Here is a 16,841-nt window from a genome sequence, read left to right as displayed (position 1 = left end):
ATGGCCAAGACTCCCACCGAGCGAAACCCTGCAGCGGTTCACTATTTCCGTCTTATCAAGCGGGAAGGACAGCTGCGGCTTCGCTCTCCAGCCGAGACTGTTCATATCCTGGCGCACCGTGAGCTGCGATCAACGCCCAACCGCCGGCGTGCGTTTCTGCAGAGGTGCCACTGTTATGCTGCTGGGAGAACCACACAAGTCCCTAGTAGGGTGCACCGGCACAGATCGACGGTCACGCCCGAATATCAACGAGATTTTTCCGTTCTTGATTTCGAAAACTGCACGCATGCTATAACCTGATTTCGATAAAGTTGTTGTCAGATTGTCATAATTCTCGTGCCTCGTGCCCGTCGGCGCGAACAATTAGCTAGGGAAAGCAACGTAGCATACCAACCGCTAACAGCCCGCACCCTCCACGCCAACCAAACCATTTTATTTGGCATCGCTCTCAAAACGTCGGAATAGAGATCATCTTGAGCTCTCGTCGGTGCATTTTACCACTCCAGCAGGCTAACCAGTTATCCGACTCCAGATTCATTCAAGTTTTGGAGAGTAGCATTTCACACGATAATCAGAAGAGCGTAAAGCGGTGGTGAAGAATTGCGGTAATCATTTCTATTTTCCTTCAGTTTGATTTAAAGTTGTGATTCGTTCCCCATCCGTTCTGAGAGACCATTACCACTTCACACGTTCCTAACAACGCTGTCTGATCAACGATATCCGAACTTTTGATATCCGACGCCCTGTTCGCACCTTTCGGACCGATAAAGACCTGTCTCTCCTCTGCTAATGAGCAAGAAGGAGAAGATCGATCGACTACTACTAGCGACAGCCATGCCTTCTCGTCGGAAACAGTCAAAGCCTCGAGCGCTCAAGAGTAAGTATGTACAAGTTGTGGCAGAATATGTTGGAATGGCCAAAGTTCCTTTCCGAGATGGCTACGATCTTTCCGCGATGTTGAGTTGGGATGTTTTGTATGTGGTATACAGCTTTAATACGTTTTGAAGTCAGCACAACACAAGAACATCTGACAATTAGTGAGGAAAGGATTAAAAAAATATAAACAGGCAAAAAGGAAAATCAACTTTATAAGTCCTGCCAAGAATTGATTCCATGACTATGTGTCATCAAATTATTGTCATATAACATTCCAGCACACAAGATCAGGCAAAGTAGGAGAAAGAAAGAAACTTGTATGAGAATGAGTTATTTTTTATTATTGTTCTTGGTAGAACATAGGCCTACATTTAGTGTAGGCCCATCTGAAAGTCATGTGTGGATGGATATGTGTGTGTGTGTGTGTGTGTGTGTGTGTGTGTGTGTGTGTGTATCATGTGGGTTCATCTGCCTTTCCCTTACCTTGCACCAATAGATGAATAGATTGAGTGAAAAAGTGTTTATCTATTCGAGAAGATGTATGGCAATATGCAAAGATTGACAAGTTACAGAATTTGGCTAGTTCATCACCAAATGACATGAGGTTATTCACTCTATTAAATGAGAGATATATAAAAAATGGAGAATCATTATTTTTTTTTCTTTTCTTCATTCTCAACTTCAGATTATAAATGTAGAGGGATACCTTGCCTGGTACCCCTTATTGCTTGCTAGAACTAACCAATAGGCCTACCAGCACAGTGACAGTCTGGGCAAAACTTAACACAGACATATTAGAAAGTATTGATCATTTTATACTTTGTTACATACACTAGTATCTTGTCATCTAATGTTCTCATGGCCAGTACTTAATAAGCCATTGAATTGAATGTCAAGTGATTGGGAATGTGGTAGAAGTTCATGCAGATGCTTCAATAGCTCGGACAAAATGAAAAGACAGTAGAGTATCACCCAGCAGTGCTCTTCATGTTGCACTGCTTAATACACTACCGAGGAGTAACACCTTCGTGTAATCAATATTGTCTCTTTTTAGTCAAAATGACCACAGTTAGGCAGACCCTACTTGATGTATTTGGAGGTGAATTTGTGTGAAGATGTTATTTTCCTTATTCTCAATAGGCTCACAAGCATTAAAATGACCTTTGACTTGAGCAAGGCATTGGGGAAAGTGCCTCTGTTTTGAGAGTGAAGATGGTGACGAGCATAATTATGAAGCAGCAAGAACAATGGTAGAGATTAGGAGGTGATACATGCAGGGAGCAGCTTTCCAATAACATGACTGTATCACGATCCCCAAGGATCCATGTTGTAGCTGACTTGCTGGCATCAGATGATGATGATGATGGTGATAATTTGATGATAATAATAATAATAATGAATAAATATCAATAAGACAAAACATTTATGTGCCGCCACTGTATTCTCACAGTTCTGAGCCACAGAGAGGTGCATAACATATTATTGAATAAAACACAACAACAATAACCAAACATAAATCAATAAATGTGTTTCAAAATACACAAAAGAAAACTCTAACTTTAAATTAGATGCATCATTTTTATGTGCTCAAACTGAGAAGTGTGGAGGGAATCGAATTCCAAAAGACAGGAGGAGATGCTACAAATTCTCTCTCTCCAACCAAAGATTCAATTCTTTGTGGAACCAACATATTACTCCCATGAGATCAAGAATTATACCGGGTACATATATATATTCAGAAATTGAGTCAACTAGATACTGAAGAGCAGTACCATTTACCCTTTGAAGACTAGTCCCCGAGGATACTGGGGCGGGTGTCTCTATGGGAAATGTGTTTTTTTAGCAAAATCTGCCTGCCCTCAATGGGTTAACAGCTTTCCAAGTCAGAAGCAGAATCTTATATTCAAAATTTTCACATGCTGGTAACCAATGTATTATTTAAGGATGGGAGTGATATGTGGTAGAGGAGTGGTACAGTTTTGGTTGAGATGGGGATTCAGATTTTAAATTTTTGCAAGATAATTAGAAACCACTTATCACAGTAATCTAAGAGCATACAATTCTAAGAGGAATTAAAAGTTAATTTGATGAAAGTTGGTTTTGAAATACATGAGATTTAAAAAACAACAAAGTAAAACAAAGTCCTCAAAAAAGTTGGGTCCCACCTTTTATTAGAACCTCTTTGGTTTTAGATATATCAGCCATTTCAAAACCAGTTTTCATCAAATAAACTTTGAATTCGTCTTAGAATTGTATTCTCTTTCATATTTCATAGGAGGTTTCTCATCTCACAAAAAGTTGGAAACCTGAAGCCCATCTCAACCAAAATCATACCACCCCTTTGATTTATTAAGCTGTTTGCTAGTTTGACATTTTTTTTTCAATTCTTTCCTGTCCTCAAGTTGGCTTAAATGAATAAAGTCAGACATACAAAGTGGTAGAGATTTCATCAAAGGGACTGTACAGTACTGGTTGAGGTGGGGATTCATGTTTTGACCATTCCAAGGTGAGATAATGAGAACCCTCTTATGAAATATGAAAGGGAATGTAATTTTAAGAAGGATTCAACGTTTATTTGATGAAAATGAGTTTTTTAAATGGCTGAGATATCCAAAAAAGTGATAATAATAAAAGGCGACAGGCCACAACTTTATTAGGATCTCCTTGTTTCACCTTGTTTTTGGATATCTCAGTCACTGTTCAAAACCAATTTTCATCAAATAAACTTTTGATACCCTTTAGAATTGCATGCTCATTGACATCTCATAGAGTGGTTTCTGAATATCTCGCAAAATGTTAAAAGCTAAATCCTCACCTCGACCAGAACTGTACACACCCTTTAAAATCACATCTGAAATAAGAGTTCTGTGAAGGTTGACATTTTCCATGATTTTACAAATCTACCTCTTCCAATTTTAGTGCATTGTTTGGTAAACAAAAAGTGAAATATTGAAATTCTAGAACTTTCTTATTTCATGTCCAATCTTAATGAATCATGATATATCATTTGGTCTGATCTTAGTCTGATCATGGAGCTAGTAGCTCCATGGTCTGATTTGATTCCGTTATCAAAGCCAATGTGAGTGTCATTTAATTATTTTTATAATGAAATGGAATTGCACTTTAATCCAAGTTTTGTTTGACGTCATCTAAGATTATGTGTGAGAATTATTTTATTATGTTTGTTCGATAATGAGAGTAGGTGGGTTTTAAAGGTCTTAGAAGCTTTTATTAGATAAAAATAACACGTTTTCTGAAACAGAGTTCATATTTCCGTTGTTTTTGATCTTGTTTACTTACTGTCATAGTGAACCCTGCATCTCAGATCAGTGATAAATGTTTACTTTTTGTGGGAGCATGAATTTCCTGGAGTTTTCTTTGTCTAGTATTATTTGTATAAGGCATGCAGAAATGAATATAAGGAAACATGGGTTTCTTTATTCTCATGGCATTGGTATGCATGCCCATTCATAGTCTTGAGCCAACACTGGCAGACATCTTCAGCTATCTTATTGATTATTAGAAGTTAAAAAAAGAGAGATGTAATTACTTAGTTTTTGAAGATCAAAATTAGTGGTCAAGAATTTTAGATGAGTTGCCATGGTGTTTCAATGTAATCTTCATGGCTCACCTGCAGAAAGTGGAAATATTGTGGAGGAGGCATCTCTGTAGAGACTGTAATGAGAACTTTACTGATGGCAAACTACAATGAAAATGTAAAGATATGTGGTAAAGAAAATTAGAGGTACATGTTGTACTGTAAGTTATGGCAGTGAACTGTTACAATCATCCCTCACCCCCCCCCCCCCCCCCTTCCCTTTGATTTTTCAAAAGAATGCCTACTCTGTGGTCTTTGCAGCACCTAATAGTGCTATAGGTCACCTGTGGAAAGTGTGTTTAGAATAAAAGACATTGGCTGTGAGAGTCTATTTGTCTCTGAGGTATACTGACCGGGGGCTGATCCAGGAATTCCGTAAAGAGGGGGCATCTTTACAAAATTATGGGGGGGGGGGGGGGGGGGGGAGCACGCGCCCCCATTTTTTCTTTTTATTTCCTTTGTTTTAACAAAAAATAAAGGGGGGCATGCCCGATGCACTCCCCCTGGATCCCCCACTGCTGACTTCGACAGGGAATGAACTTCAGCAGGTATAATGAGTGTGTGGTATCAACATTGCAGACATTGCCAGATTCTTCTCTTTTAAAACTGCCTGTGATGCGAACTGTAAAGTGGGTTTCATGGTCATTTTATTCCTGTACGTGTTCCACTTCAACAGGTTACCTTGACTTGATCATAGAGTTTTTATGCAGTACATTGAATGGTATGGCAGCATGCTGCATTGCTTTTAGAGCCAGGAACTAAGGAGTAAGTCAGTGATATAATGAATATCAAATAGTAATACATGTATGAATAAATGATATAGATGCACAATATACATAATCATGTGATTAGGACAGTTACAAAATTTCTTTCATAAATCATCTAGGCTATATACATTATATTTGGATACTAAATAAGATATGATATAAATGATCTGTGGAAAAAAAATGGCTTAAAAGTGTACACGCACCATTGTATGGATGAAAGAGCCATTTTAAGATGCATTTTTTTTTTTTGGGGGGGGGGGGGGGGTTATAAAATTTTGTCATTAAGGAAGATGGTTGAAATTTAGCCCATTTCAAGCAATTCCCATTTCCTGTCACTGACTACCAGGACACTTGAATGGTATTGGTGCAAATTATTGATAGACATGAAAGCCAGCAATCAGTGGAACTTCAATTAGCAACACTGAACAAAGCAAAAGAGGCTATGGATGATTTAACGTCACACAGTTCATCTATAAAAATGATGTAATTCTCTTTGGCTAGTGATATTTCTTGTATGTTACTGCCCATCTGTTGCATTCACAGAATGTGCCGACAGTAATCAAACAGATGATATTCATGGTAAATCTTGAGCACAGTCACAGAGGAAATATTCCTTCAAAACCATGAAAATGAAAGGTTTGATAACTGTGAAAATCTCATGAAAGTGATGTGATTTTGCAATCATGTGACCTATAAACGTTTAATGTGTTGCCCATCATGGGATGCCATGTTCAAGTAGCTCACTCACTGATATACATGATGCCAGAACCTGCCCATAATATATTTCAGGTTTCTCTCAGATTTTCACTGATGAATTACATCATTTATTTCTTCTTTTCTTGAAATGTCTTTATTGTAGCCATTTTTCATTCCATTTTGATTGTGTGATTTTGGTAATATTTAGCACCAGAGAAAGTGTGCATCTTGTATTATTCATCGGACAGAAAATCTATGTGCAGTCAGTAAACTTTCAAACAGTACAGAATGTATTTTATCGTTGCAATGCTTTTCTGCAAATATGTGGGATAAATTTTCTTTTAATTCATTCTGAGCATGTACTTTTTCTAGACTCGACTTTATTACATAGGAAATGAAAGGAAATAAGCACGTGTAATGGCTTATCAAAAAGAAGGTGGAGTAGTCAACTTATAACACTTAAAGGAAACCAAAACCAAAAGAGCAATGTGGATTGAGTGAAAGCAGCAACATTATTAGAACATATCATTGAAAGTTTTAGGAAAATCAGACAATTGATGCCAAAGTTATGAATTTTTTTAAGTTTTTGTATTGTAATGACTGGATAAGGAGACTACTTGAGATTATGAATTGTAATGCATTCTCAAACAAAATCCAGACATAACAGACTTAAGTGATATTCATCACGTAGTAATGTCATTAATGTCATATATTTCTGTTTCTTTTCCTCTGGGGCCAGTCAAATTTTCCTTTGGTCAAGTGAAGCTATCAGAGGATGCAAACTTTGCTACCCTGACAGGCAAGTACTATAGAATTTTACAATGTAGCCTACGTAATATCAGTGATTTTGGTGTAATATTGAGCAGCAAATTTCTGGTATTTCTGTATGTGAGCTCTGACTACATAACCTTATTTTTTGTGTGATTTCGTGATTTGTCATTTGCTAACTTTTTACCTTACACATCCACAAATTTTAGTTTATTGATGAGAAAGTTTCAAAGTTGTAGATTTTCTATTTTGTTGTTTTTATTGATGACTGTTTGAGAAGAACATCCAGATAGCTGTCATTTATGACTGCAAATCATAATATCATCAGTGGAAAGTAATGTGGCTGTTGTTGCCCAAATTCAAGTGGATTATGCTTACTTTGAAAACCATGGAAAGCGCACTTTGATAATTGAAAGTTATCTGCCTACACATGATGATGCTTAATTGGGAATTTTTACATGCTGCATAATAAGGAAAAGGAATATACAATGTATCTTGATATTCTTGTGAACTACAAATGCATTGGTGGCATTATGAGTGTAAAGAGCAAAGCTGTTTGTGTGGCAAGAAGGGTCAAGGACCTGCTAAATGGTCCTGAAAGTGATGGGATACTAGATGCTCTGTTGTGTTATCATAGCCAGATCATTTCTAGCATTTTACTGTGATATGAATTTGCTGCCAACCAAATCTTAAGCCAGATTAGGTAGATTTTTAGACAGCAACTTGTCTCTTATTTTCAACATGTTGTCAGTGAATGTTGTGCATGTCTGTATGCTGTGCCAACATTTCGGTATGTTGCAGCAAAAAGGCGAAACCCTTCATGAACGACCCAAGTTACGGACCCAAGACTTGTATCAAGGCAGGAGAAAAGTTGATTAAAATTCTGACATCATAGTATAGCACCTTTACAAGCATTTCAGGATGTGTTTTGATGACATTCAAGTCTGATCATGCAACACATCAATGACTGGATGAGAAGAAAACAAGTTTTTCTAGCTCTTTTTTGTTGTTGTCAGCATCATGTCTGAAAAGAAAAGATTTGCGTGCAGGTCAGCAGGACATTGGAAAGATGATGACATTATCAGTTCACACAGTCTGTGTCATGTGGTTGCAACTGTTATAACAATGATGGTAGCAACTAAAATAAACCCCTGTTTTTCTTCTGAGTATAAGAACATTCTGTTCTTCCAGAGCCTTGTGAGATATAAAGAGTATGATCAGATAAAGTGTACAAATTAAACAGACTGAAAGGGGAGGGGGGAATTATATGCGTATTCATTCATCCTCTGAAAAGTCTCTTTGAGGTCAACATTGATTTAGAGGTGTGGAGAGCACACTTTATTACAAAACAGACCCTGGAGTGTGGAGCCAGCCAGCAAAAGGTGGGTTGTTCTCGCCAGTGTCCATTCCCCAATCTTGGCTCTCCCAGACAGCCCCACCCCAGCCCAATGCTGTACTGATATTATGATATTACATATTTACTGAATTGTTGAGTCTGGGGGATAAAAACAAACCCTGAAAAAAAAAACATGGAGGATCAACAGGAGCAATCATTATGAATTTGCAATGTCTTTGCTCGACTCCAGTGATCATTGGTCAAGTTGAACATATTTTTCTTGATAGTAGACTAATAATAGAAATCATGTAGACTTTTCTTCATGTCACACCTGTAACTATAATGGACTCTCCCATGACTTTGTTGCATCAAGTATAGTAAAATCACATCTTTTTTGCTCTTAAATCCAGCTTCTGAACCTTCAGTAAAATCTTATTTTGAATGTCTTCACACATTCCAGTTCTGGTACTTTATCCAAAGGATATGGGTTTTAAAACAGATCAATTACTCTATGTTGCTTATGATGTTGTAATAACAGAAAAAAAAAACCCTGCAATTTGTAAATTGTTGCAAAATATTGATAATGGTAATGATTTCATTAGATAGTGTTTACTCTGTGTTTTGGTTCAAGGCATTAGGCCTATGCACATTCTCCAAGAAGCTACAATGTTTTGAAGGTCCTGTTTACCTTTGGGAACAGTGAATTAAGAAATGTTCAAGATATGACATTTAATGCATATGTGTAGGTCTGTTGTACCACAAAACATCCTAGCACATAAAATTTTCGCGATAAAGCCTAAAATATAAGGAGCTATCTGTAGTTTTTCTCGATAAACCGTAACTGTAGACGGTTCAGTCTGGAAACATTTTTATTATAACTATTGTTCACATGTTGTATATTTAACAATACTTAACATCGATTTTACCAATTCAAATTTTTACAATGGTTGTTTCCATCCCTAACTCACATTTAAGAACTATTTTAAAGCACTAATGCTGGGTTTTTGTTTCATCTCCAAATGGTAAATTATGCCTTTAATAAACTCTGCCTATTCAACTTGTGATGCTTTTGAATCAGTTTTATTTCTCATAAAAAGAGACAATCGACAAAACCTGGGTCAGTGCTGTAATGTGTTTTTAGGCCTATGGAGTTTCCATTGCGTTTGTCTTTATGGGGTCACATAATTTCCAAACTTTTAGAAAAAAAGGTATTCTGAAACAATTTCTAAAATCAGAATAAAGTAAAGTTCTGCATGGATTAGATGAATATTGTAGATTGCACTTTCATTGTAGATATAATGGAAATGTGACAAAGTGAATATACAAAGTGAGGAAACAGTTGAATGTGTGAGAGAGAGAGAAGTAAATGCACTAGTTTAGAACACAATTAACTATTTTGCAATGCTGATATGCAAATAAGAAGACAGTCAAGTTCTGAGATTTATATCTCATTCGTTTAGGAGTTCAGTTTGCTTTATTGATTGTACTTACATGCATTTATCTAAGTAGTCATACCCCCTGATCTTAGAAAAAGGGTATTGTAGTGCTATGTAGGAGTGTAGGTATAAAAGCAAGATATTTTTTGTGGCATGAAGTTTTTTGCAAATTTAAGCTGACGGTCTTTGTTGCAGCATGAAATTTTCACAAATTGTCACTGGCATTCAATGCATATAGTGTAAAAGAAGTTTTGCATGCATTTTAATTTCGCGAATCTTGGCTCTCGCGAAATTCATGAAATTAAAATGCAAGCGAACATTTCTGGTTTTACAGTATTCTGTTTTCACTTACATGGAATACACTTGGTGGTATGTATTGTAGCATATGTAGGTATAAAGCAGTGACTTCAACCGAAAATCAAGCTGAGCCGTTTGTTGTATGTACACTTCCCCTCTTCATGGGTTATTTGACATGTGCGAATTGTCTGTCTAGTCCATTACATGATGAAATTTTCAGGGCATTTTGATGGGTGTTGAATGAGCGTGACATGAAAGCCACTCTTCTTGATATGTAACCCAGCCTCGGGCTAGCTCCCCGGATCCACCTTGTGGCACCTCACGGTTCATCCAGTGTGTTCCACGGCAGCACTGGGTTTACGTCCAGACTACCACTGCCGCGCCGAGTGCCTCCATTTGCTGTAGATGGGATGGGCCCCGTTACTTGGGGTGGATTCAGATTCGGAGCGCAGACGTCCCGCTGAGGCTAGCAGAGAAAGCAGGAAAGGCTGGCCAGGGGGCCCCTAGGGTGCCTTACAGCCAGGCTTCACAAACAACATTTCCCAAAGCCCTTGTCTCAGCATCTCCCCCCCCTTCTCTCTCTCTCTCTCCTGCTATTTAGCCCTCCCCCCACCCCCTCCCTCCCTTCCCCCTTGTTTCTTCTTCTGTCATTCTGGCTTTCTCACTTCTTCCTTTTTTTGTGTGTGTACGGCTGTCCTACCTGGCCCACTATCCTTGCTGTAGTCTGTTGCAAATTACATTTTCTGAAACGTGGCAGGGGAATCAGCAGGAGATCAGTGGAAATGGGAAAACTCTGAAGTGGAATGGATGAATTCTTTTGCCAGGCTCCCCGGGGAAGACATCAAATCTAAATTGCAGTTTTTTTTTTCCTCCCCGCAAAGACTGCCTGTGCCTGTTTTTCCTTCCCTTCATTCTTCTCTTGCTTTTATCCTTTTCCCCCCCCTCTACGTCTGTCTCGCTTTTCCTGGCTTTGTTTTCTCCTCTTATATGGCAGGGCCGTAATCTCCATGGGGAGTCGGTGGGATTGAATAATGGAGGGATGTTGCTATGCGAGGGTCTCTGGCAAGATTTCCCCGTGGAGTTGCCAACGTCATTCCGCGGGAGTCCCAGCGGGACCGTACCAAATTACGTGTGAGGCAAATGTGCAAGACAGATGTGGGGTTGCCAGGCAACCGGCGGGCCCCCACGGGAGCCCTAAAGCCCCTGTAGTGGCTACCGCCAGCTAGCGAGCATGCCTACAGGCCTGATTAAAAGAGAGGGGGAGAATATATAATGTATATAAGCATATCGTGGAGATGTTTTCTGGGTGATGGAAATCTAGTCCCCCAGGAATGGTGGTCCCACAGGGATCTTCAAGCCTCTGCCATGCAGAACTATTTTCCATCTTGTCTCTTTCGCCCTCTCTGCAAACCCCTGGATAGGGTTATACCATTTCGGATGTGAGGGGTGTTAATTCCTAGTGGCACTAAATGTCAAGCATGGTGATGCTTTCTTTCTTTGAAATCTCTGTCCCCTCCCCTTGAGGAAGTGGGGGGGGGGGATAAGAGATTGATACAACTGCAGTTTGTGGAATGACTTTCTCATATCTCCTGGAGGTGAGGTTGCCCCTTGCTTGTTCATACTTATGTCCTTCAGAGGAAAAGTTATGACTAGCATGACTTCACTCCAGACAGAGAAGTAGGTAGGCCTATAACAGTGCTCAAAGCCTATTTAGCATTTCTCTATGTAATCATTTTGACACATGATAAGAAGTAGGATATGATTCTTTATTTCATAATGACCAAGAAAATGTGGTATTCTCTTTAATGCTGAGATCCATAGACACCTGTATTGTTCATGTTGTTGAGATGTGTATCAAATGGTCTTCCCTGTGATACATCTTTTCCAAAGAACTATGCATGTTTGGCAACAGCCATATATGCAAAATTTTCACAGGATGGCACATCAGTCTGATGGTTAAAAATACATGTATAGTCTACACAGACCTGGTTTTCAAATGCATGTTTTTCAAACTCCTGTTTGATCTAGCTGTAATGATTGCATTTGTGATAAATCTAAGAATATATATAGTGCTCTTGGTCAGACTTGAAAATAACATTCCGCTTCCCTTGGGTGACTTCGGTAGAACACCTCTTTAAAGAGGAAATCTAACCCAGAAATAAATTAACTCCAAAAGAAAGTGGAAAAAAAAATCCATACATAATGTTCCAAAAATTACCAAAATTGGATTATAAGAAATAAGGAAAATATGACATTTAGAAATTTCACTTTTTTTTTCATAAAACATTTCTTGACCAGCCCTTATGAATATTCAAATGAACAAAGTGATGATGTGATGCTCTTACAATTTTTCATGTATGATATGGATGGAATTCTGAAAAGAAAGAAAATGCTATTTTTAGCTAATACAGGCAAAAGCATATTCCTATGCCAAAGTATATCAGAGGCAACATTTGTTCTTTTTTATTTTGGGTGGTTTTAAGGCACGTTTTATATTCATACAGCTGAAATATGAGATTTTTTTTTTCATTTCTGTACATAAAATGCATAGGAAATCAAGAGCATGCCATCATCAACTTGCTGACTCGAATATTCATAACGACTGGCCAAGAAGTGTTCTCCAAAATTTTTTGAAATTTCAGAATGTCGTAACTCTCTTATTTCCTATCCGATTTTGATCATTTTTTGCACTGATCTGCAGGGATTTTTTTTCCCCAAATGAAATATTGATAAAATTTTGGAGTGGATTTCTTCTTCGAGCAATACAACAGGCAGGAGGGCAGAGATTGGTCATTCAAGGTTTCTCACTTCTTTCCAGTTCACTTCTCTTGAACATCAACCAAGTAAACTCTACTTTTCAAATAGTTCCCGACCACTGTTAAACCTAAATTGCCCATTAAAAAACAGAAAATGAATGAGAATTGACCCACTGAATTTTGCAGGTTACAATGAAGGCCTGTGGTGCTTGATTTGGGTCACTGCTTTCCCATAGGATATCCTACTTACTATTAACTACTATCTTTCTAGAAGGGTAGAAGTGTCAGACACCTGGAAACAGATTCAAAGAAACTTCAGAAAACTATATGGGGAGTAACATGGGGCAAGGGGGGGGGGGTATTGGAGAAAACGTAAATGTATAGGGCAGGTTGACTAGAGTGGTGAAAACCAAATGGATGATGATTATTAGTGAAGGAAGCACTTTGCCAGGAAGGCAGAAATATAGCCAACCACAAATCACCTGTATGGGGCAAGTGTATGGAAAGGAGCAGATTCCATTATCAAAAAGTTTCTTTTTTCAGAGTTATTTAACAGAAGTTCTGTCAGCAGGTTGGTTCATTAGTACATGGCAACATTGCACACTAGCTTGCTTCATGATAGTATTGATCTGCCCTACAGTGGTAAACTGGCAAGGAGAAAGGGCTCCCTCTGTAGGGTAAGATGTGAAACAGCAGCACTGAGCTTCCTGGCTGTTTGTATTATCATTTCAGTCATGATGTGCAATAATGTGACAACTTGAAACAAAAGTGACTTGCAAGTGAAGAATCTTGTTTGTTTGTTTGTTTTTGTCACATGTGGTGTATATATGTGCTTTTCTATCTTTAGACACTTAAAAAAATAAGAGTACTGGTAATCAAAATAAGGTATGCGCATTTGAGAACTAAAGAAGTGTCTTTTATGATATTGGCAGGTGTAGCCTTTCAACCAGTTCAAATATAGCATAGTGGTGAAGATTATAACTCCTCCTTTTCACTCGTATTCTAGTTTCTCACTATGCTTTGTGCATATCAGTGGTATCAAGCAATTGTGTACAAGTGTGTGTGTGTGTTTGCTGCACTTCCCTTATTTACCCAGTCAGTTATTATATTTCACTAACATGTCTCTAACAAAAGCGGGTGGCAACCCAGGGGTGTGTGTCCTGAAATTGAGTGGTTCTCGGCACTGTTGGGGGGCCCGGAGGAGAGAGTCCCCGGCAGCTAATGCTATAAGACCGGGACGGGGGCACACCCCTCGTGTGCATACCCTGTTGCGCGGCCGGGGGACCTGATCAAATGTTTGCCGGAGCTTGCGACAACCGCTCATCCAAACATGGGCAGGGGGAGAAACGGGGACAAGTGACTCCCATGACGCCGGGGCTCGCTCGTATAGTGCCAAGAAGAAGGGGCTTGTGTGTGTATGGCCCAGCCCCTCGTGTGGCTGGTGGTGGCGGGGTATGGAATATGGCTTGCTGTGCCCCATTGTGTTTGACCTTTTCTCAATTCCCAGCTGGTCCATATGATGGGGTGCAAGAGTAATCACTGATATATTTCCTTTTTTTTTCGTTCTCCTCTCAAAGTCTCTCTTTTTCTTCCCTTCATCCCAAGCTCCTATTTCTTTAATCAAGGAAAGGTTTGTGCCAAACAAGGCAGAGAATGGCCTCTACCTACAGCTGGACAACTTGTTTGCCAGAACCTCCTTTTTCTTCTTCTTCTTCTTTTTTTTTATAGTGGGAACTGCAATGTTCTGTTTCATTCTGAGTCATCGTTCTTATTGACGTGGATAGAATTGGCTCTTTGTTGGTTTGTGTGCAGGACACAGCTGGGAATTTGCTATTGTGAGTTAGGTTGATACATCTAGTTTATATGCATACTCTGCCACAGAGAATTAAAAAAGATAAAAGTCACTGACTGTATGACAGCACACCATTGTTAGTATTATATCAAATTAGTTGTACAAATAAGCAAAGAATATTGACCACTGCCACCTCCCCCCCCCCTTCACTGCCATCACAATATCTCTTGAAGAACTTGTCTGTGAGTTTCAATATGCGCTATACCAAAATATCATTGAGCTATCACAGGTTAGCGACAGAAATATGCAGTAAAAAAGTAAGATATTTATGTCCCATGGGCTTTAAACCTTCTCTGGGCTTTGTTTGCCAATTGGCGCACATGCTGGAGCGCTTTCTTCCTCAGTTGGCACAGATTGATGTCTGGAAACTAATCATTGAATGGACAGAGATAACCCAAACCCTATTGTGTCACCACGGCCTTCCCTGTTGGACTAGGTGGGTCTTCATCAGCTCGAGCTTGAAGAATAGCGCGTTTATGGTGGATCAGAGAAATAAGCCCGAAGTCAGCTGAAATGTGCAATCGCGTCTTCACCAGCTCAAGCTTCAAGCACGGTTGGGTAACTTAAGGCCAGTGCTGGTGCATACACACTTTAGACGAACAAGCGTGTGGTTTATCGATAAACCCGATGTTTAAGCTTGAACTGATGAAGACACATTAAGATTAGCGCGCTAGTTTGTGAATTAGCTGGCTATTCTGCAAATACGTGCGAGATTTCGGTGGTTTATTTTCCGATCGGAATAGCGCGCTATTTCGGTCTTCTTCGCAAAATTAACAGGCTATTTTTTGATCGGGCTAATTGTTTGGATCCGAAATAGCAGGCTTTTCTTCAAGCTCGAGCTGATGAAGACCCGAGGTATATTGCTACACCCAAGTGGCCTTGCTAACTTTGCAAGTAGGTCCAGTTTGGAGGGAAAACTGAATATTGCAGGGATGCCAAGTTCAAAACAATTTTATGAGTGAGATTTTCATGACTCGGCATCTCGGCATGCGAATGTGCGCGCGAGCGAGGGTGTGGGAGGGGTTTTCTCCCCCTGTGGCCTCCCACGGTAGGGAGCTTTTTCAATTTTTAGCTCTTAATGGTGCGATCATGTGCATACTTAAGTGACTATTTTTTACTTATTTTGAAAGACAAAAGGGAAATATACCTTCATTTGCAACTATCTCTTTAATCTTTTGAGCTATACTCATTATTATAGGCCCAAGTTGCAGATTTGGCCCGATGCGTGAGAAAAATGGGTGTCATGGGTGAGATCGTGAGATTGCCCCTAACTGCTTGAGTCTCACGCAAAATGCGTGAGACTTGGTAGCTCTGCTATTGATGAAGTCTTAGTAAGTTAACCCTTTCTGTACCAGGGACCTGGGCAATGTGTACAAAACTAAGGTGTTTCTGTGCCAGTTGGCACTCAAAGCACTGAAATGGTTAAGCTAAATGCCTGAGGGCATAAAGGTTTAACCCCCAAAGCCTGTACCATATCAGAACGGATGCTGATGACATGTAGCATCAAATTGCATAATATGGTAATGACTGAGTCAGGTTCATCTTGAATAGGGTGGGCAAAATTAAAGCAAACACAGATGTGGGCACTTGGGACTTCCTATTCAGAGTGCTACATACTGGGTTGTGAGTGACAAGTGTGTCTCGTTTATTTGATTAACATCTTCTTTTTTATTTTAGTTCTCTCTCTGTTTTTTTTTTCTGCAGTAGATACAGGTATGCATGCACACAGCAAAGAATGGGTTGATATTGGACTGGAAAAGGGATGCTTTATTCTGTATGCATGGTTTCCAATAACTGAACTTTGTCAGGAGGTAGGCCTATATGCAACTGACAAAGGAGATTTTCTGAGGACATGTATTTCATAAAAAAGGTAAAGACTGTTGTAAAGAATCTTGACCATCCAGAACAGCTGAGCAGTTGATCACTTATTCTACATGAGGGAAAATTCTTTCATTTATTCAGGTCAAATTGAGCTTTGTTTTAATGCTTCTCTAGATGAGAGGAAAGATGGATGTGTGTATATTGTACTTTGTTTTTAGGAGAGTGATAGTTGGGAAAGAGTAGCATGGTATCAAACAAGCTCTTGTTTTTTTCTTTTATCACTGAGTAGATCTGAACATAATATAACATTGAGCTCCTTTGCCATGCACTTTTTAATCTTTTCCCTTCTTCTGTATCTCTCAAGTCTCTTTTTTTTTTGCCCATATGTATTGGAAAGGTTTCAGACATGCAGAAAAACATCACATTTTGGAAACACAATTTTTAGTGCATTTAGAATTACAGAGCAGAGTATTCAGACATCAAAATGAAGTTTTTTCAGCAACTGGTGTCAAGATCCCCATGGTCGGTCAATCAAACTAGCAATACTTGATTCCCTGTAGATATACAACATCATAAAGGTTACGTTTGAAGAATTCATGCACATGTCAAACCATGGCAGAAGTGAGTACTATGTTCAA

The 16,841-nt window shown here is 39.1% G+C and overlaps 1 protein-coding gene across 1 annotated transcript in view; it reads left to right on the top strand.

Annotated features, from left to right (window-relative positions):
* LOC139731657 (zinc finger protein 423-like) overlaps positions 1–16,841 on the top strand; it is a 40,252-nt gene continuing 23,411 nt past the window's right edge. The window contains exon 1 of the mRNA XM_071642548.1: positions 1–148. Within this exon, the coding sequence (XP_071498649.1) occupies positions 1–148 (148 nt within the window). The remainder of the gene's footprint in view (positions 149–16,841) is intronic.

This window comes from Diadema antillarum, unplaced genomic scaffold (assembly GCF_040938485.1).
Source record: "Diadema antillarum isolate AM-2024a unplaced genomic scaffold, OU_Dant_1.0 seq00000382_RagTag, whole genome shotgun sequence".
NCBI classification, from domain to species: domain Eukaryota; kingdom Metazoa; phylum Echinodermata; class Echinoidea; order Diadematoida; family Diadematidae; genus Diadema; species Diadema antillarum.
The sequence above is the reverse complement of the archived record's forward strand: the minus strand, read 5'-3'. Positions and strand labels throughout refer to the sequence as shown.